Consider the following 21,936-nt stretch of genomic DNA (forward strand, 5'->3'; position numbering starts at 1 on the left):
CCCGCCCTAAACGGGGGCTGCTGGGAACCTCCGCACAGGCAGGACCCCGACTTCTGCTGCAGGAAGCGGTGAAAAAGCCCACTCGTCCGAGTCAAACAGTCCCAAATCCAAATCCCGGCGCCTCCTCCGCAGCCCAGCCGGCTCACTTCTACTGCCTCTGTAACTTTCTCAATAAACTTCCTCTTATCATTTGAACAAAGTAAAACTAATCCTGGCTCACGCAGCCAATCTCCGCTTCCGTTTACTCCTCTGTGAAATGGAGACAACAACGCATTACCTGCGAGGGTTCCCGGGAGGAGTCAATGAGCTCCAAAGCTCTAACCACAGCGCACAGTAGGCGTTTCATGCGTCAGCGAAAGCTCTCGCTCGCATTCTAACGAACCCACAGCCTGGACTCGCGCATGAGGCGGAAGTTGCCTGTCACTAGTGTGCAGGCGCTACTTGTGCCCACAGGGTTTCAGTGCCCAAAGGGTTTCATGGCCCGCAGAAGATGGCCCGGGTCACAGGGTCCCTCCAGCCTCCAGTTCAGCCCTGAGGCTGCCTCCTGGTCCCCGCGCTTCAAGCCGCACCGCCCAGGAGCGTGCCCTCGGCCCGCAGCCCGCATACCAGCAGCCGCCGGCGCGCAGAAGTGAAGTGGGTCGGAGTCGACCCAGGAAGAGCCGCAGGACCACCCCGCGGGGAAGGGGCGGGGCACGCCCGCGCCGCGCTCTGCCATTGGTCCGTGCCAGCGGGAGGCGGGACCCTATACGACGTCGCAGCCCCGCTGTGTTGTCTGTCATTCGGCGGCGGCTAGAGGACACGGTTAAGATGGCGGTGGTGTCTGCGCTGGTGCGGAGACCCCTGGAGCAGGTAGGCGGCAGCGGCGGGCCCGACCACCCTGCGTGGTCCCTGTCGCCCCCTCTGAGCGCCCTTTTTCTCTCCCCGCCAGGTCTCGGGGCTGCTGAGGAGGCGCTTCCACCGGACGGCGCCGGCGGCGCTGCAGGTAACGCCGGGACACCGCAGGGGCCCTCAGTCCCCGGTGGCGGCCGGGGTCGCGCCTGCGCGGTGGCGGGTGGGCGCCGAGGGGAGCGGCGGCGGCGGCGGCGGCGGCGGCCTGGGAGCCGCGTCCAGCCGGGGACTCGCGCTGCGCCTGCTGCGGCCCAGCGTCCGGGCCCCGCGCCGAACCGGGCATGCTGCCCCGGCGATGGGCGACCCATCCGAGGGCCCTGGACTGGACGCTTTCCCCCTGATCACCCTTCCCCCTTTATTTTTATTGTGGGAAAATGTACGTAACAAAACTAAGCGCTTTAACGTGAGTATTCAGCGGCAGGAAGACCATTCGCCGTGTTTGGCAGCCATCGCCCCGTTTGCTAAACACTGACGCCCCGTCCCACGGCCCCGCCACCTTCTCCGGCACCTGCTGTCTCAGTTCCCTGCGCGCCCTGGACGTGGCATCCGGCAATAGTCGTCCTTTTCACCCGGCTCCTTCCATCCGCATAGCCAGTAGCCGGGACACAGTTCCAGGCTTTCTAAAGGCCGCATGCCCTGCCATTGTGCGGATGCTCCACGTTTGGTTTAATCATCTGTTGATGGACATTTGGGCTGTTTCCACCTTTTGGGTTTATAAATAATGGTGCTGTGGACGTGGTTGTGCAAGAAGCCGAGTCTCTGCTTTCAGTTCTTTTGGGGAGAGATGGCGAATTGTTGGATCATATGGTAATTATATGTTCAACTTTTTGAGGACTCCCCCCCCCCTTTTTTTTAAAATATATTTTATTGATTTTTTACAGAGAGGAAGGGAGAGAGACAGAGAGCCAGAAACATCGATGAGAGAGACATTGATCAGCTGCCTCCTGCACATCTCCCACCGGGGATGTGCCCGCAACCCAGGTACATGCCCCTGACCGGAATCGAACCCTGGACCCTTCAGTCCCCAAGCCGACGCTCTATCCACTGAGCCAAACCAGCTTCGGCCCCCCCCCCCCCTTTTTTTTTACTAGAGGATTTTACCAACCTATATAGTAAAATAACCTCCTAGGTCCTGAAGGCAACGTGTGTGGCAGTGCCTGGCAAGTGCTGAATATGTAGAATTATTTGGGCTTCCTTAACAGTTCCCTGAAGTGGGGAGTAAAACCACCCGGGGTACGTTCTGCTTGTGAAGTTTCGCCTCTGAACTGGCCGGCCAGCAGGCAGATCTCCTAAGCCCTGTGCATATCAAGCAGAGCGTCCGTAAACTTCTCATTAACACACCCAATCACAGACTAGTTCTGTGTGATGGAAGTATTACTTTAGAATTGACCTCTTAAAGAGAAGCCTGCTCTAGAAATAATTTTATATTACATACTGTGGGCAGCCTAGATGTTGTGAAGGGGGAGAACCTCAATAGCACCCTACAAAATCCTGGAGCTTATCGACTCTTCCCATACCTGTGACAGGTGACAGTTCGTGATGCCATAAATCAAGGTATGGATGAGGAGCTGGAAAGAGATGAGAAGGTGTTTCTGCTCGGGGAAGAAGTGGCCCAGTATGATGGGGCTTACAAGGTAACCAAGATACGGGAAAGCTGAACAAAATTGAGGTGATGACCGGGCTCCCAGGTACACTTTATAAAGTAATGGGGTCACTGCTTAATTTTAGGTCAGTCGAGGCCTATGGAAGAAATATGGAGATAAGAGGATCATAGACACCCCCATATCTGAGGTGAGCCTGCCATATCTGAGGTGAAGCTGACCGCTAAAGGGTGCAGTGTTATAATTTTTATGGGTTTTCACATGTTTGTGTTTTATTTTGTAGATGGGGTTTGCTGGAATTGCCGTAGGTGCAGCTATGGTATGAATCTTTATGAATCTCATCTTAAGTGTGGAGTGAAACCTTTTTAACATAACCTTTTGAAAACATTTGAATGTTGGGGGAGCGGAGTGGTTGTTTGCCCCTCTTCATTGCTGTTTTAAGGCTTTTTAACATCTGTGTTTTTGATTTGACAGGCTGGGTTGCGGCCCATTTGTGAATTTATGACCTTCAATTTCTCTATGCAAGCCATTGACCAGGTTATAAACTCAGCTGCCAAGACCTACTACATGTCGGCAGGCCTTCAGTCTGTGCCCATTGTCTTCAGGGGGCCCAATGGGGCCTCGGCAGGCGTAGCTGCCCAGCACTCACAGTGCTTTGCTGCCTGGTATGGACACTGCCCAGGCTTGAAGGTGGTCAGCCCCTGGAACGCAGAGGATGCGAAAGGACTTATTAAATCGGCCATTCGGGATAACAATCCAGGTCAGCAGAGGAGCTCTTGGGTCTCTCTTGAACATTCAAGAACTAAAATGAAATCTTTGCATGGGAGGCACCAATAAAAGCTGATTGTTAGGCTTAGACATATCATAAAATGTTAATGATTTACAGATACAGTGAAGAAAGTAAAAAATGTTGTTTTTCTTATTTCTGACTACATGAGGGCCAGTTAGGTACAGGAGACACTTCATATGTCCCGACAACACTGGTGTAACCTCATAGGTAAAGTTAGGAGTGAGCAGACTACAGAAGTCAATACCTAAACCATCGTCAGGGAAACGGGCCACGGCAGACACAGGCTTCTTCATCAGCACAGTGAAGCTTCACAAAATGGACTGGTAGCGGTGCTCTCCCTCTTGGGAGCATGCCACCTTTCTCCCTCTAGGGGTGCATCTCCTAAGCTCTGTGGGTCCCACAGACTTGCACCCAGGGGAGCAGTGGGCAGCAGCAGCAGCAGCGTGTCCCCAGCTAACCCCCTGAGCCTGTCTCCAAGGCCCCCTTTTCTCTGACTTTCCGCGAGCCAGAGCCGCCCTGCCCAGTCTCCGCTTGCTGCTTGTCCTCAGCCCTTGTTTCACTGTCCCCAGCTTGAACAAACATACTCTCAGAAAAGAAAGTGGTGTGTGTGCATATTTAGTCACATAGTTACTTTTCTTTAAATATTTGTATTTTGCAGTGGTGATGCTAGAAAATGAATTGATGTATGGAGTTGCTTTTGAATTTCCCCCAGAAGCTCAGTCAAAAGATTTTCTGATTCCTATTGGAAAAGCCAAAATAGAAAGGCAAGGTAAGAAAACTTAGTATACATTAACACATTATTTGTACTATAGCCCCTGTTTGTGTTACTCAAATTCATTCTAGACTGTATTGCCCTTTTCTCTGACTAGGCAAGTATTAAATGAGTCACGATACGAATATATCATGCCCCGATTGCTCATACACTTGTGTTTTTCTAAATCTTAATCCAGTAGATTTGTATTTCATTTCTAGGAAGGTTGCCACATGCCTCATATTATTAGAATGAAGCTGAGTTGAAGATTTTATAAATGAACTTAGTTTCAACCTGACTTCTGATCTGTGGCCACTTTGTTTCAGGGACACACATAACTGTAGTTGCCCATTCAAGGCCTGTGGGACACTGCTTAGAAGCTGCAACAGTGCTATCTAAAGAGGGAATTGAATGTGAGGTGAGTGGACATTCACTTGTTCTTAAAGAATCAGAAAGATTCCCTTTAAATTTAATACCCAAAAACAGGAATTTGAGTTCTAAACAGGCTAATTAGATGTGTAAAATCTTGCTTTGTCACTCAGTTCTGTCTCTGCTTAAAGCTGGAAACCTGCTTTTCAAATACATAGTTTTTTTTACCGCCTAGGTTCTGGATCTTTTAGAATAGTCCTGCGTTTTGAAGTTAAGATCCATCCTTGGAACTGGAGGTTGGGAGAAGGGGAAACATAGAAGTCAATGAGTCGAACCCTTTTATAACCAGCACTAGCACTTGTTATACTTGGGCAAGTTACGTACCCTAATCTCAAAAGATTTGGAGTGACAGACAGGAGCTTAGGAAGAACAGCTGAGGGCCCTGGCTGGTGTGGCTCAGCTGGTTGGGTGTTTCCCACGCCCTGGCCAGTGCTGCTCACTGGTAGAGCATCAGCTGAGCACCAAAGGGTCATGGGTTCAGCTCTTCGTCATTTACCTGGGTTGCAGGTTCATTCCCTGGCCCAGCCAGGGTGCATGTGGGCGGCAATCAGTGTGTCTCACATCAATGTTTCCCTCCCTCCCTCCCCTTTCCCTTCTCTTCGTAAAAATCAATAAAATAAAAACTTTATAGAAAGAAAGAAAACAGCTGAGGGAGAGCTGGCTTCAGAGAACAGAGTGGGGATAGTATGTTTTCTGTCAGATAAGGGTGGTTGTGAGAATTACACTTAGTGTAAGGGACAGGGAAAGAGATAGAAACATCGGTGAGAAACATTGATTGGCTGCCTCCTGCACACCAAGCCTGCAACCCCGGCGTGTGCCCTGACCAGGAATTGAACCGCGACCTCATGGTTCCAACTGACCAACTGAGCCACAGAGGCCGGGCAGTTTTTATTTTGATGAGAAGGAAGTTAAAGTCAAGGGAGGATAAGTGAATTCTGTAAGGTAACAGCAGCTGCTGTGGTAAGAGATAAAGATTTTTGTTTTAATTAAATTTTCCCTCTTACTTGTTTATGAATAGGCAGATTAGATTTTCCTAGACCCAAAGATGAATAGGAAACCTAAAGTGGTATTATGGGGATAAGACTATATTTACGATGCAGGGGCTCTCTAAAGCTTCTCTCTTACTTTATCTGGTTAGGTGATAAATCTGCGAACCATCAGACCAATGGATGTTGAAACAATAGAAGCCAGTGTCATGAAGACCAATCATCTCGTAACTGTGGAAGGAGGGTGGCCACAGTTTGGAGTAGGAGCTGAAATTTGTGCCAGGATCATGGAAGGTATTTCAGAAAAACTAGTTTTAATAGTCATAGTTTATAGTATACACTGTGTACCCTGATACTGCGTAACGAGATTAAAAGCTAGGAGAGGCCAAATGACTTGAACCTCCAATTTGTCAGCGTGGCACTTTTTCTTTGGGTAAATGTTTTAAAAAGCAAAACCAGAAACAGTCCCCAGAACTAACATTCCTTTAGATTCTTGTCTTTCGGCGGCGGTGGCCACACCTTTTGTGCGAAGGTGTTGGTGTTCAGCTGGCTTTTCTTGGCTCTCATTACTCCTTCTCTCCTAGGCCCTGCATTCAATTTCCTGGATGCTCCTGCAGTTCGTGTCACCGGAGCTGATGTCCCTATGCCTTATGCAAAGATTCTAGAAGACAACTCTGTACCTCAGGTTAAAGACATCATATTTGCAATAAAGAAAACATTGAATATCTAGTTGGGACTTGAATATCAAGTCATTGGAATTTATTTAAATACTTGCTGACACTACCTGGCTTGAAGGGTAAGATCTTACAAGTCGTTAATGTTTTTGTACTGGGAAGGATGTACTTGTAAGTGGAAAACTCCATTCTTACTGCCCTAGACTCCATGCCTGTTTTTTTTGTCTGTTACAATTGCTCTTTCTTTGAATAAGACTAATGTAAAATTTTGCCCTCTCAATGGAAGGACAAAGTATGAATGGCAGAGTCCTGATGAAAGATATATATATATACACACACACACACACACACATATATATATACAAAAAGACAATTTGTATGTAAAGAAATAAAGCATATGATCTACATTTACTGTTACGATTGTTTTGATAAGGAATAAAGGAATTCCTAACTATGACTAATTGTATTTTTATATTCTTGAAAATAAATGGGGTGAAAGTTTTAAAATTCTATTAAGAAATTAGTGTCATCTAAAATCATTAATCTCCTAGCCCACATCAACCTTGTCCATCCCTATTCTAATAGGGTTCCCTTAAAAATTATTTTTGAGTTAATCCTGACCTGAGGATATTTTTTCTATTGATTTTAGTCAGAGTGAAAGAGGGAAGTGGGGTTGGGACAGAGAGAGAGAGAGAGAGAGAGAGAAACATAGATGTGAGAGCCACATCAATTGATTGCCTCCCACACCTGCCCTGAATAGGGTGGGAAACCTGCCACCTAGGTCCATGCCCTTGACTGGAAATCGAACTCACAACCCTTTGTGCAGTGGTTCTCAACCTTGACTGCACATTAGAATCACCTGGTAATCTTTTTAAAATCCTGATTTCTGGGCCTCATCCTCCGGAAATTCTGTTTCTTTATTATGGGGTGGGGCCACAACATGAGTAACAAAGAAACAGAATTTCCGGAGGATGAGGCCCAGAAATCAGGATTTAAAAAAGATTCCCAGGTGATTCTAATGTGCAGCCAAGGTTGAGAACCACTGCTTTAGCGCATGGGGCGACACTCTAATCACTGAGCAACACTGGCCAGGGCAGATTCCCTTTAAAATTAAAGCAAAATTCATGTCAGGTATTTTTCTATTGCCAAAAAACAGACCTGCTATACATTGCCTTCTTCAGAAGTTACAATGGAAAAGACAGGTTTAAATTAGTTATAAAAGCATACAAATGGTGCCTAATTTAAACAGCAAGACAGGATTGCTTACTAACAGGGAAAATATGCCCTAGCTGGTTTGGCTCAGTAAAGAGAGTGTTGGCCTACTAAAAGGTCCCAGGTTCGATTTTGGTCAGGGCACGTGCCCGGGTTGCGGGCTGGATGAGGCAGCCAATCAATGATGTTTCTATCTCTCCCTCTCCCTTCCTCTCTGAAATTAATAAAAATGTATTTTAAAAAATAAAATATTTAGCCAAGCTATAGACAACCCATTTTCTTGACATGGTTTATTTTAATAAAAAATACAGCTGAACATATTTATCACAGATTACATGAAACTATAGACAATGACATTCTCTCTGCATAGTAACCAACACTGATGTGTGTACTTTAAGTTTTAAATGGATTACTTATAATCCTTTAAAGTGCCGTTTATTTAAGGATTAAGCAAATTATAAGATAAAGGATCTTTCTAATAAACGAGTAACATTTAAAGATGATGTATTTGAATAAACCTTTCCAAAGTCAGAATTCTATAAATGCCAAATTCGCTTATGTTGTAACAATAATTCCCCACAAAACACAAACTTAATTGCTCAGGAGTAAGATCCTCTAATAGACAAGAGCATTTTCTGATGGTGACAGTTTTGTCTGTTCAATGCATTCTAACTATAAGGAAATATGAGTCTAGAGTAGTTGCTTTAGCAGCCCAAGTTCTATATCCACAATGGTATTCCCATTAGAGAATAATACACATTTTCCCCATCCTGTTGGAGGGGAAAATGAAGACATCAGTTGCTTCTCTGACTCAGTTGCTTTGGACTACTGTGTTAATGTCTAAGATGAAATTAAGGGAGCAGGTATGGGAGTTACAATCTAAGAATAACCAGAAAATGCTTTAGAGAAATAAACTTAGGAACGTTTCTAGGAGCTGCCTGACGACATAGGAAGGATTGCAATACAAAGGCCATTCACTGCTGCGACTGAATATTGTCATTGTTTTTGTCCGTTTCAGTTGGTAGAAATATTTATTCTGATATGCTGCTGCTCCCAAAAGATGCCCATTAGAGGATGAACAACTCCTTTAAAATAGTAATAAAGGAGCAAAAGATCTCTTAAGGCAGCAATGCCAGCCTGATTTTATCATCTACTTGAATATTTCCCTCTTGAAAAGCCACTTACATGAGCATCTGCAAAACAGAACGTGGCTGTACTGGCTCAGCAGTTCTTCATCCAGGAAGAGGGTATTTTAGTGGTTGGAGGTGTGTAGAAAAAAGAACAACTTTTCCCTCCAAGTGTAAACACGAAACTTTAGCTGATCTTAGGAGCACTATGATCACAGGTTTCGGCTTTCCTCAGAGTTCCTTTTTGGAAATTCTGGATGGAGCTGAGTAAGGCCCCTCGGCTCAAGCCATTCACAGCCTGGGGCTGCGGCTGTGTGGCTACCTCTGTGCTCAAAGGAGGCAAGGGAGCTGCTGGTGGTGGAGGCGGAGGTGGAGGAGGTGGAGGTAATGTGGAAATCCCTGTAGAAAAAAAAAGGGACAGTCAGCATCACCTCCAAACCCCCTGCATGCATTCTACTGCTCAGTCCTGGGCGGAACAGACTTTAGCGAGACAAAGTGTTTTCCCTCAGAGGGGCAAGATGCCCAGTACTGCATGATTTTTAAAATACTGAACAAGAAAGCTAGAAGCATCAAAGGGGAATTTTAATTAAAGGTTGCCATTTCTCCCAAATAACAGTCATGTGTGAAAAGACTGAATATCACAGATTACATGAAACTATATAGTGACATTCTCTCAGGATAGATGAAGCTCTAACTCCATTTCCAAATTTTAGTAATGATCCCCAAAGAAAAGTTCCATCAGCTACATTAACTAGGCCCACCAACTCCTGAGCTAGCAAAGACAGACATCTGGCCCTAGCTGGTTTGGCTCAGTGGACAGAGTGTCGGCCTGCAGACTGAAGGGTCTTGTGTTCAATTCCAGTCAAGGGCACATGCCCAGGTTGTGGGCTCAGTCCCCAGTAGGGGGTGTGCAGGAGAGAGCCGATTGATAGTTCTCTCTCATCATTAATGTTTCTATCTCCCTCTCCCTTCCTCTCTGAAATCAATAAAAATATATGTTCAGGTAAGGATTAAAAAAAAAGATAAACATCTGTATGCAGAGTTGAGCTACCTGAATATCTATATATTTAAAAGCTCAGCAACCAGAACAGTGGAACAATCAGAACAACCAGTGGCTATGACACACATTGCAGCAGCCAACCAGCCTGATCTGGGCCCTGATCAGCGTCCCCACCCTGGCTGTCCTGGCCCCCGATTGCCCCCCCACCCTCCATCAGGGGTGGGGTGGGCCAGCCAACTGCCTGCGGCCCCTCCCCCTGGCTGGCCCTGTCCCCACTTACTCCCGCCCCTCCCCCGATCTGGGGAGGGGCCAGCCTGCCCAGCCCGATGGGCCCCTGTTGGGGTAGGCCGGCCAGACCCCACCCATGCACAAATTCATGCACTCGGCCTCTAGTCAATTAATAATAAGGGGTGAACAGTTCTTTAGATGCTTCAACACACACAATATTTGAAGGATGTGATTTAATATAAAATGACAAACCACTCAGTATTCTTGGCAAGACACCAGTGCCTGCAGGGTTATGGGTTCCTCAGGGGCATCTATCTCAAATAATCATTTCCTATTAGGATGCATTAAAGAAATATAAAAAGCTAATAATTGTTGCAATGCAAAGTAGAGGGAAAAGAGCTCTCTCTTCCCAGCAATGGGATTCTCGAGGAGGAGTCCTCCTCAAGCTCCCTTCTTTCCACTGTGGCCCAACCCAGGAACAGACACAACTGCACTAACCCTATATCTTCGCTAAAGCATCAGGAGAGATTGGAATGTTGAGCTCTGCCCTGGTGGGCAAGAAGGGAGCTAGACATGTGTTTCAAACTTTCCTTATCTTCCAGGCACACAAACATTTGGCACTTGAATGTTCTGACTGAATGAATGAACTGCTCTCCCAGGACAAAATAAAGACTGAATAGAGAAAAAGCCCTGCCTTAAGGGACCTGCCTGTGCCACAGAGTTCATTGCCCCATTTCCTGGGAACCTTGCAGCTCTCAGTGACTCCACCCACCTGTTTCGAGCCTTACCCTCTACCCCTTCCAAGGGCTACACCATTCTGCCAGGTGGTTCCCCCCTAAACTGCTACTGGGCTATGGTGTTAACAGGTAAACATACCAATCACCCCGTGCATTTATATGGATGAGTGGTTCAGGGTTGCCAATAAAATACTTAGGTAAGTACATGACAGGCAATGGTTAAAATCTTGTGTTTCACAGAAAACCACTTACCTTTCTTTATATCTTTACCCAAACCTAAGGCAGCTGAAATTAAAGAATCACACGGACACACACACTCATGCTTTACAGTCTTGGAATTCTCAAATGATAGAGCAATACAAACAAACATTAAACAGACAAATGAACAAAATGTGGTTTCTATTTGTTCTATACAGTAACAACTAATGAATGAAATTCGATTATGTCAGGTGGAGTGTGGGAAAATGTCCCTGGCTTTATGTTACTGGGTTACAAAGATAAAAGGGACTTGAAACGTAAAACGAGTGTTGGGGTATGTGATACAAGCATTCCTCTGAAGGGCGTTTCAGACAGTGACCAGTGAAAAACCAGGAGGAAGGGAGCTTGCGCCTCTGAAAGCTCTCGGAACTGAACTGCAGCACGGAGCCTGGAGGACTGAGCAGCACCAAGGCCCCCTCCCTCCCCACTTGCCATGCAATGACCAGAAAAGGGCAGCAGAATCGGGACTGATGTTCAGGGCCTACCTAACATGTATGGGTGGGCATTGGCGCTTCTGCCTTGCGGCTTTGTGCTCTGAACCTGGCAGAAGAGTCCCTGTGGGTTACAGATGAGACCGGGTCTGGACTGCAACAGCACTTGTGTCCTCACGACATGGAACTGGCCATCCAGAGAGGATGCCCCTCCGGCCCAGGATCCTGGGAGGCTAGCAATGGGCTGCCGTCTGGACAAAACTGCTTGGTCTTCATAAGGAACCAACCCTTGACTTTGGCCTCATTACCAGGAGCTCAAAATTAAAAATGCAAATTCACTACCACAAGGTTTGGGAGTTGGGGGGTGGCATCTGTAACTGAATCTTCATTTCCAAGTAAAGGCTGAGATTGTTACCACTTGCAGTGAATTTCCTGGAATATGTAGGTGGTATAAATTAATACACTGTCCAAAGTGCCACAGGGTAACCTGTGTCTGCAATGCAAATGGGAAGCTGAGGGCTGTGCTAAAGGAGAGGCTGCTCATCCAGGAGCACAGAGCAAGGTCCCAAGGTCACCCTGATGTCTGCCCACAGAGGGCCGACCAATCGCAGGGCCTGACATCCCATGACGTCCACTTTTCCTCGCTGGACCTGCGACACCTGGGGCAGATACTGATGTGTACCATCAGGACAAGGGAACCCAACTCACCAGCTCAGAGCACTCGGGGTGGGGAGAGGAGGACCAGGAGTCAGAAGGCCTCCTGGAGGAGGCAAGGACAAGACTCCGGGACTCCCAGTCTGACTCTAGGCCCATCAACTTCTTTTTGTCTTTTCTATAGTCCACAAGCTTCCTTTAAAGTTCACTGGGGCTTCAGCTACAACACATTGGTAACAAAGGGAGGAGGGGAGGAATGGTAACAAGGGCCAATTCAGAGTTGGCTCTTTGGCCCGTGACAAACCTGAGCGCCCCATTCCTCAAATGTGACTGAGCTCCTGCCCCACAAAAGGCTTCCACAGCCTTATCCCCAGGCCACAGGCAACACCGGACAGCTTCCCTGCTAAGTTACTAACTGAACTCACACAGCTTTGAGAAACCGTGTTCTGCAACAACCCAGGATGAAGGAAGCTCCAGACAGCTTGTCTGCAATCACAACCCAGTCAGGCCTGACTTCTCTGTCTCACTTTGTCTTAGACAAAAACCTCAAGAGTCAACTACTCTACCCTCCCCAGAGTCCCATCCACCAAACCAGATGGGTACCCGGCAATCCCACCGAGGCCTGGAACAGGCCACCGACGGTTGCAACCAGAGCGTAGGTTAGAAACATCCTTGCCAGCCTTGTGGGTCCCCTTGCCTTGGGCCAATTTAACAATCTACAGGTGTCTGTGAGTCCGTGTTCCTTTGTGGTCCACACACAGATGTGGGGAGGCCACACAGCCACCAGACCTGCCAACTACCCTCGAGGGAATGGAGAGCAGGACCCTGGGAAGCAGGCGGCCCCAGCTCTTGGGATCTGCCTTCACCTTTTGTCTCAGACAGACGAGGAGGCTGCAGTCACGTCCCAACTCAAGAATTATTAAGGATGTGTGAAAAAGAACCGCTTTTCCCAATAAGCTGTCTCTCCATAGCCAAGAACTCAACTGCCAGCACCCTTTCCCCTTCATCAGAGTAACAAGGAACAACATTTTTACAGGGACAGGACTCTGAGAGCCTAGTTTCCAAAATTAAAATATACCAAAATGCCATACAGTTGACTTGTAGGTTTTAGAACTGTATTTTAAAACTAAAATCAGAGTGAAAAAGAAGATTTTGAAGGTCATGATGGAAATGAAATGAAGGTAAATGAAGTCACTTGGGTGCATTTTAAAGATGCTGCATTTCATTTAATGCTCAGTGAAGGAAATGGTCTCAAGTCTCCTTCCCCATTTGTTCATCGCTTCAGAGACTAGATGTACTGGGTCCCATTTCACATTCAGAAACAGCATCTTTAAAGTGAGAGGGATCAGTATAGTTTACTTTACCAAAAACTCACGTTCAAAAGGGCGCATGCTCTACTGAAAACAGCAAAGAGAGAGAAAGAGAGAGAGGACACAGTCATTATTCAGATTTTAGTGTCATTTAATCAAATAGTAAGAGACAGCAAAATATTAGTCTGAATCACATGCTGGTTATTCTCACTGCCAAACTAGGAGACATGTAAGTTAAGCATGAGATGCACTGGCTAGTACACGACTGTGACCCTTTTAGAACATGGCAAATACACGAATGTGGTAACCAATCAGTCACTTTCTTCCTTGTGGTCTTTTTCTTCTTTGGAGCCAGTTGGTTGCTATTTTTACTTACTGACAAGCACAACACTCCCTTCAGAAGACCCAGGAAGCTTTTTCCTTCCCGGAAAAGTGGAATGAGTACTAGGAGTATCCTTGGGTCTCTTACTAAATAAGAGGGGAGAAAAACTAGAACTCATAACTTTTTCCAAGCAAATGTTCTATAATTTAAAATGGAGACACAGCCCGGCTGGTGTGGCTCAGTGGTTGAGCATCGACCTATGTACCAGGCTACTGGATAGATTCCCAATCAGGGCACATGCCCGGGTTGTGGGCTCAATCCCCAGCAGGGGATGTTCAGGAGGCAGCCAATCAATGATTCTCTGTCATCATTGATGTTTCTATCTCTCTCTCCCTTGCCCTTCCTCTCTGAGAACATAAGAATATATACTTCTTTAATTTTTAAAAAAAGAAGCCCTAGCCAGTTTGGCTCAGTGGACAGAGCATTGGCCTGCAGACTGAAGGGTGCCGGGTTCAATTCTGGTCACGGGCATGTACCTTGGTTGCAGGCTCCGGGCTCTGGTCAGGGGCATGAGGGAGGCAACTAATTGAGGTGTCTCTCTCACATCGGTGTTTCTCTCTGTCTCTCCCTCTCCTTCCCACTCTCTCTAGAATCAATGGAAAAAATATCTTTGGGTGAGGATAAACTAATTAATTAATTAATTAATTAATTAATAAGATGGAGACATCTTTTCAGAGTTGGGAGAGCAAGGACACAGGGCAGGTCTAAGGTGGAGCGCCTGGGCAGGAGCAGGTGGCCGCTCCCCTGAAGGCTGCTGGGGCTGGAGGCTGAACTGGGCAGTGGGTGGCATTAGTTTACGTAAGATATCAAACCGTTATAAAAGAACAAACAAACCAAGGCCAACGTCTTTCTTCCTGTCTAGATTGCAAGTGAAATTTAAGAGAGAACACTTTCCCTGACAGTGAATCCCGGAGTCCCCACTGAACCAACCTGCCCGCTGCCCAGAGGAAGTGAGGCCCCTGTGAGGCAGGTCACATGGTGCAGCAGGGAGGGTGCTGGGGACACTGCCCAGCCCCAGCCCCACGCCCACCCCACCAGCAGAGGGCTTTGGGGAGCAGCCCCACACTTGGGCGTGGAAGGCGCTGGGGAGGGCAGGAGAGCAGCACTGCAGGGCAGGCCTGTTCATCCCAAAGACGGTGACTGCTCTGTGTTGTGTAGGTTTTAATAAACATCCTTATGGCTTGAGACATTGATTTTGAACCTAAAGTGGGTTTCAGACTTTGATTTGGCTATACAAATTCTGGTCCAACATTCTCAACAACTTCATCTCTTTTTTTGTGCCTTATTTATTCTTAACCCTTCGTCCTGTTACTCAAGTCCTCAGTCACCCAGGGCCATAGGCTCTGTTCTCCCTCCTCCAGCTCCTGTTCTCCCTCCTCCAGCTCCTGTCCAGATAGGAAACTTCCCTCTCTCCACTCATTCTTACAGACTGGGTTTCTACACACTGTCAGCCCTCTCTCTTTAAAATTATTGCTTAAAATCGCCAAGACCGGTTTGGCTCAGTGGATAGAGCATCGGCCTGCGGACTGAAAGGTCCCAGGTTTGATTCCGGTCAAGGGCATGTACCTGGGTTGCGGGCACATCCCCAGTGGGGAGTGTGCAGGAGGCAGCTGATCGATGTTTCTCTCTCATTGATGTTTCTGACTCTCTATCTCTCTCCTTTCCTCTCTGTAAAAACTCAATAAAATATATTTAAAAAAATAAATAAATAAAATAAAATTATTGCTTAAAATTATAGACTGCAAGCAAGAAGGGCTAGGATTCTCTTGCAGGACATCCATCGCTTATACTTGATAGCATTTGACCTCTTTTAAAGCCTTGTCCTCTACATTATCTACCTAGTCAAGACCAGGACGTCTTTCCAAAGGCAGCTCTGAAGAATGCAAATTACTCGTCCAAGGTCACAGCTGGAAGGTGGTGAAGCCACAAACCAGTCCTAGGATTTCTGACTCTGCTTTCAGGGTTCTTCTCCCACCAACCACGCACAGCGCTTACCCATAGGCCGTGGGGTAAGTGAGCAAAGACAGAGCTATTTTAATCCTGGCTCTAGCATCCCCCACTTGTGTGACCTTGGCCAAAGTCCTTTAACCCCACTAGAGCCTCAGTTTCTTTGTCTGTAAAATGGAGCACCAGAAAAACCATTCTCCTTGGATAGAAAGATATTCATGGGGATCAAATGAAACAATGACTACACATCACTTAGAGCAATACCTATCACAGAATAAGTGCTCAAAATGTGTTAAATACGATTAAAAACAAAAGAATCTAGGTCCTCCTGCTTACTTAGCTTTCCCTAAATACTCTTTGCAAACCTGTTTTTTAAAAAAATAAAGACAATATTTTGCAAAAGCTGCCTGCTCCCAAAGGGAGGGTGGAAGGGAATATTGATGTGTGTAAACTGGGACCTTCTAAATCAGTGGTCGCCAACTGGTGGTCCGTGAGGTCTGAAAGGTTGGAAAAGAGTGACCTTCTAGAGGCAGGAAACAACCTTTCGCAGAAAACCAAGTGCTAGGAATGTTCTCACTGAAAAAGAGGTTTAGAGACTCGCACCCCACCTGCTGGAAGTGCCGGCAGACTGAGGGGAAAGATATTTCTCCTGTCAAATTGGTGAGGCCCTCAAGAGGAGGCCCGAGGGCAGGGAGGTACACACACCCGGACAGGCCCCAGTCCCTATAGTATATACCAGGGGTCCTCAAACTACGGCCCGCGGGCCACCTGCAAATACAAATATTGTATTTGTTCCCGTTTTGTTTTTTTACTTCAAAATAAGTTATGTGCAGTGTGCATAGGAATTTGTGCATAGTTTTTTTAAAACTATAGTCCGGCCCTCCAACGGTCTGAGGGACAGTGAACTGGCCCCCTGTTTAAAATGTTTGAGGACCCCTGGTTTATACAAACGCTGGAAAGGCCTCCTGAGACTATGGCCACTTCATTCACAAACATCCGTCACCTCTGCCCCATCCTAAAAGTAACTGAGCTAGGACCACCCTCAACCACTGTTAGGGGCACAAATAGAATATTGGGGACTAGCTCTTAGTTATAAGAAAGAAGAGATATTAATCATGCCCTGTTAACCTGGACTGTTTTGTTCTGATTAGAGAAAGTACCTTCTAACCTGGCTGGGAGTCATCTTTGCCCCCTGGAGTCAACCTTGGAATGTGCATTCAGAAACTGCCTATTATCATGGAAAGATTGACAGCCTTGTTGCCCAAACAGTGGAGTCCCACCCTAGCCTCCTACTTCCCCATGCCTGTAATCCCTACTTCCCCATGTAATCCTTGCCCTACCCTATATAAGCAGCTGGCTTATGGAGGGCAGGGGGGCAGATTTTTGTGGATGACCTGCTGCTCTCCCATACTGTCGGCAGTACTGGAATAAACGCTCATATATGATTCAACCCTGTCTCTGCTTAATTGGCTCAAGTAGTGACAGGCAGACCGGACCCATTGGTTGTGCGGGTTCACCACCATGAATGTGCTTAACATGCGCTCTTTCAGGAAAAAAGGCAATGCTGTGACAATGAACTTGCCCAGGTTGAGCTATTGCTGTGCAAACTGTCAAAGGCAGGGTTCACAGTAGCTGTACAGGGAGCCTGATTAGAAGGAACTGGGAGACAGTATCCTGTCACTCCCACCCTTTTGTCTGTTACGAAGGAGGTAAGGAAACCTGAGAAAGTGACTCATTCAAGGTCTCCTGGGAACTCAGTATGCCGCGGGCTCCCTGTGTGCAGGCACTGCCCTGACCGCATCCTCGCTGGACCCCTCACTACCCTGACGAGGCAGGCACTGCCCTGACCGCGTCCTCGCTGGACCCCTCACTACCCTGACGAGACAGGCACTGCCCTGACCTCGTCCTCGCTGGACCCCTTCCTACCCTGACGAGACAGGCACTGCCCTGACCGCATCCTCGCTGGACCCCTTACTACCCTGACGAGGCAGGCACTGCCCTGACTGCGTCCTCGCTGGACCCCTTACTACCCTGACGAGGCAGGCACTGCCCTGACCGCGTCCTCGCTGGACCCCTCACTACCCTGACGAGGCAGGCACTGCCCTGACCGCATCCTCGCTGGACCCCTTCCTACCCTGACGAGGCAGGCACTGCCCTGACCGCGTCCTCGCTGGACCCCTTCCTACCCTGACGAGGCAGGCACTGCCCTGACCGCGTCCTCGCTGGACCCCTTCCTACCCTGACGAGGCAGGCACTGCCCTGACCGCGTCCTCGCTGGACCCCTTCCTACCCTGACGAGGCAGGCACTGCCCTGACCGCGTCCTCGCTGGACCCCTCACTACCCTGACGAGGCAGGCACTGCTAGTGCCCTCCTTTACAAATGGAAGCCTGAGGCACAGGGAGGGTCAGTGTCCTGTCCAGGTCCCAGAACCAGCAGAGTGGCGGCTCTCAAGTTTAGGCTCCTGGCCCAAGGTGTAATTCCCAAGAGCTCCCACACTGAGTTGCCACCTTTAACAGGGAATTCTTTTTTATACTAGCCCTTGAAAATGAAGAATTTTCCTTCATTTCTCGAGAAAATCGCATTTCATCAGAAAGTTGGAAGACACTCTCCTTGATTTAGTTAGACCGTAAGCCTGGCCTAGAAGCAGAGACATCAATTGGAGTAAATGATTCCAGCAACAAGGTGGGCAGCGTGCAGGGAGGCAGCGAGAAAGCTGAGCCCAGCGAGAAGCCGGCCTCCAGCCTGGGGGGAAGGACCCCTCTAGGCAGGGGCTGAGGAGCCAGAAGTTGCCACCCTGGGCTGACAGTCTGTTCTCACCCGGCAGAGGCCTGGAAGGCAGAGCAAGTCCAAGCAAACCCACCCACAGGGTTGACCGCACGCCTCCCATGGTACAGTCCACGAGGGCTGCCACCCCGGGCCTCCCACAGAACAGAAGCTCGAGATGTTGCTGTTGGTGAACTAGTTTTTCAGGTGGATTCTCTAGGAAGGGAACTATTGGGAGAAAAAAATGACCTGGCTGGGCCCCGGAGAATGCATTTGCTTGAATTGTGTCTATCATTCTGGAGCTTCTGACAGGTGCTGGAAACGTGACTCCGCTCCAGCTGGGGCCTGGCCTGTCTGTTTACCTGTGTGACCCAGGGCCAAGCACAGTGCCTGACGTGCCGCAGGCTCCCCACAAATGCCTCTGGAGTAACCGAATGAATAAACTCCCTGGGTGCCCCACAGAGAGCCTCAGATGGTAGGTTGACAGTCAAGGGCTAGTTATCACTTTTATGATATGCATTACAATAAATGCCCAGCAGAGGTCAGAGTGGAGTCTTTGGGGGCCGAGTTGGTAATTCCAACAAAACATTAAAGGAGATAAAGGGAAGGAGGCAATATTTGCCGGGGATGTCTCATGTCTGCCAGGCATTGTGCTTGGGGCCTCACCTGTGTTTTCCCTCTGAATTCTTAGGACTCCCCTTCAAGACAAATATTATCAAATCTGTGAGCAGATCGATCTTGAAGTGAAGCCCCCCAACTGCTCCCAACATTGACTCTAACTACAAGATCCTTCTTTTCCTTCTCCTCTCATTCTAAACGTCACCCCCACTCATGCAAACCTGCTACGTAGGAGATAGTTCCCTTCAAATCACAGGTAAATTAGAGGGTTAACAACAACAAAAATCAAAATAGACTGAATTCCCCAAGACATTTAAACATGAGAACAAGCACTAACTTCCCAGGATCACAGCCCATGCACGCGGAGTGCTCTGCACTCCAACAGGCACCGCCTTTGTTAAAGGAGAGCTCATGGAGCCTCGCTGTCCATTCTCCCCAGTCCTTACTATGCCTAAGTGGTGTGAAAGGCACATCCTGTCTAGGAGAAAGTGGCTCAACATGATCTGGGCAGCAGCTCTCCAGAAACTTATGATCAGCCGACACAGGTCACCTCTACAAGAGACAGAGAAGGCTATTTTCTGTCTTGATCAATATTTGGGGGCTTTCTTGTAAAAACCTGCTGACAAAGTCAGACAGGGGAAAGGAACATTGTCCCCACTAGCCAGGTACTTTGCTACTGAAATAGGTGCTGGCTCCAGCATGCGCGGCAGCGAGCCGCCAGTGACCATCCTCCGCCAGCCAGGACGACACCATGGCCAGAGTGAGCTGCTCAAACCAGTCCCCCTACACGTGCTCGCCATTTTCAGGGAGGTCAGAGAGAAGCATGGGAGAGCAGTCGAGCAGTGATGCCCTTGGTAGCTCCCAGGTGCCGCCTTAAACCTAACGCATATGCTGTTGTCAACTCACACATCAACCGCAGCCAATGACTTCCTTCAGGTAGCTGCAGCCGCTCCCACGCCCAGCGGCAAGCTGAGGGGCAGATCAGCTCCGCCGGCATCTAGAACATCTGGCTCATTTAAGAACAAACGAGATACTGGGACTCCAGTGTGTTTTTATGGGGCTTATAAAATGGTGAGGAGAGAGGTAGTAGTTCAAAACGAAAGGAGTGGAGCTAGCATTGTGAGGCCACACCACCGAATCAGAGACTTGTGTAAGTATTCCTGGGTTAACATTTTTCTACATTTTCCCAACAAAACTCGTAGTATCTGATTTAGTTCACAGGTGACACGAAGGCTAGCCACAGACTACCCGGATGACAGTTATCAGGAACCCAGGAGCGCCGCGGCTATTCCCCTCCCACACCTGGGCGTCTCCCCAGTTTTGCTCTGTGACAAAACCCACATAATGTCTGGGTTCCCTGAGGAGAGCGCTGGGGAAGGACAGGGCCTGGGCGTCGCTGTGACTTCTGTGTTCAACCGCGTGGAACCAGAGCCTGTGCCCAAAGGAGCTCTAATCTGGGGAGCCCTGCAGGCGGCTTTTCGGCAGAGAGAGAAGCCTGGGGTAGAGGGTGGCTAGTGACCCTGAAACCAACCACTGCATTCCCAGGAGACCCGAGTCTGTAAATGCAGACCCTCCGCTCTCCCGATGGCACTGCTAACGTGCACTCCTCTGGGCCTCTGGAGAGACAGGCACTGCCTCACCCTGAAAGGCTTGGGCGCAGGTGAGAAGAGAAGCCGGGCTCCTCCCCCTGCAGGTGGATTGCAGGAGGGAGCAGGCTACTTTGCCTCCATCACTAACCTGCTGTAGAGGGCGGAGTCGGCGAAGACGGAGATGTGAGAGGTGAGCTGGCCCCAGATCCTGCTAAGAGAAAACACAGAAACGCGTTTGGGACTAAAGAAAGACACCTGGAGCTTGGCCCGCTGGGCCCCACTACTGCCGGAGAATCTGCCCGCGGCTGGTGTGTGGCCTGTGCTAAAAATTGAGGAGGGACAGAGAATCCAGGGCTTGGACCAGGGACCACAGGCTTCCACGCCAGCACAGGGCTAGGTTAGGGCTGGGCTGCTCCCCCACAGCTTGCTTATTTGAAACCAACCCTGCAAACCCACCAGCTATGCATTTGGCTGCAGTCCCTCTTCCTGACCCAAGCCCCTTCCCTGGGAAATGAAGGACAAACGACAGTGCCTCAGCATGTCAGAGACATGCTGGGACAGAGAGGTGCGGGGCCGTCCCAGGAGGTGAGTTCCCACAGCATCCACCCAGCTATGCTGTGTAAACGCTCCACTCCATCCGCAGGCCAGTCCATTAGGTCGGGGCAGCCCATTCAGTGTGTGCATTTCCCGGGCCTTTTCTTACCCAAAATTCAATAAATACCCGTATTTACATTAAAACAATGTGCATACGCCCCTATGTTGCATGCATTCTCTGTTCCCAGTCACCTTGTTGTATTTCAAATATTTCCAAGTTCCCAGCATCTCCCCAGTGCTCAGCAACCCCCAGAATACACGCTGCAGGCCTCACATGGAAGAAGCCCAATGAGCAGACAGAGGTTCCCACATGAGAGCCTCCCCCACGCAGAGGGGGTAACCACAGCTGAGCGAGGGCTGTGATCATGCCCTCGGGAAACCGCTAGCTGTTCTTCGGAAGCCTGCGCCATCCCCTCCCCCACTACCCACAGGACATGCCGACGTGGCACAGGCACTGGGCACGAGGAGAAATGTCCTGCCACACACCCTTCTTTCCACTATTTCCACTTTTCTCTCACCTCCCTGTAAACTATGAGGCGTTTTACTGGGAAAGGAGGTAAAGCTCAGCCCGCCCTGTTTCCTACTGCTTGGCAATGCCAGCCCAGATGGTGATGGGGAGAAGATGGAACGTGTGGATCCCGTGGGATCTGGAGAAGATCTGCACATTTCCATCAACTGCTGTTTGCTCTCCTAAACTCCCGAGGGCACGGCCGTGCTGGGAGTCCCCGGGGCCCCATCTGCCGCATCTGGCACAGGGCCTTGCAGGCAGGCGGTGCCTCAGGAAGGTGGAAAACACAGTCAGGCTTTCTCTGCTTTGTAAGAAAGTGGCTGCTGGACAGAAGGACCACCAGTCAGACATGCTGGTTGGAGACATGGGTCTTAGGGACGATAGTGACTGGCCATGTCCATCCCATCCACCATGGAGAAAAGAGACCTCCAACTGTGGAATTGCCCACAGGCCACAGC

General features: G+C 48.7%; 2 protein-coding genes across 4 annotated transcripts in view; one reads left to right on the top strand and one right to left on the bottom strand.

Moving 5' to 3' along the window:
* Positions 1-776: 776 nt before the first annotated feature.
* On the top strand, positions 777-6,576 carry PDHB (pyruvate dehydrogenase E1 subunit beta). The gene is made up of 10 exons (XM_081105908.1): positions 777-849; positions 929-982; positions 2,415-2,522; positions 2,617-2,679; positions 2,773-2,808; positions 2,964-3,249; positions 3,938-4,048; positions 4,357-4,448; positions 5,598-5,739; positions 6,030-6,576. Exons 1-10 carry the CDS (start codon positions 808-810, stop codon positions 6,173-6,175), a joined length of 1,080 nt encoding a protein of 359 aa, XP_080962034.1. The 5' UTR covers positions 777-807; the 3' UTR covers positions 6,176-6,576.
* Positions 6,577-7,594: 1,018 nt separating this feature from the next.
* PXK (PX domain containing serine/threonine kinase like) overlaps positions 7,595-21,936 on the bottom strand; it is a 76,391-nt gene continuing 62,049 nt past the window's right edge. Inside the window, exons 17-19 of one of the 3 annotated variants that reach the window (XM_081105907.1) lie at positions 20,525-20,584; positions 13,142-13,160; positions 7,614-8,857 (exon numbers count right to left, since the gene is read on the bottom strand). In XM_081105907.1, the coding sequence (XP_080962033.1) occupies positions 13,144-13,160; positions 20,525-20,584 (77 nt within the window). In that variant the 3' untranslated portion in view covers positions 7,614-8,857; positions 13,142-13,143. Of the gene's footprint in view, positions 8,858-13,141; positions 13,161-20,524; positions 20,588-21,936 lie in introns of all 3 variants that reach the window. The other 2 variants (XM_081105906.1, XM_081105905.1) reach the window with 2 other exon arrangements.

This window comes from Myotis nattereri, assembly GCF_964212035.1.
Source record: "Myotis nattereri genome assembly, chromosome: 14".
In the NCBI taxonomy this organism is placed as follows: domain Eukaryota; kingdom Metazoa; phylum Chordata; class Mammalia; order Chiroptera; family Vespertilionidae; genus Myotis; species Myotis nattereri.

Excerpts from the sequence above, each read along its gene's own strand:
- PDHB (XM_081105908.1), top strand. The coding sequence starts at position 808 with ATGGCGGTGGTGTCTGCGCTGGTGCGGAGACCCCTGGAGCAG. Across the intron at positions 2,523-2,616 it reads AGTATGATGGGGCTTACAAG|GTCAGTCGAGGCCTATGGAA; the intron begins GTAACCAAGATA and ends GCTTAATTTTAG. Across the intron at positions 2,680-2,772 it reads TAGACACCCCCATATCTGAG|ATGGGGTTTGCTGGAATTGC; the intron begins GTGAGCCTGCCA and ends TTTATTTTGTAG.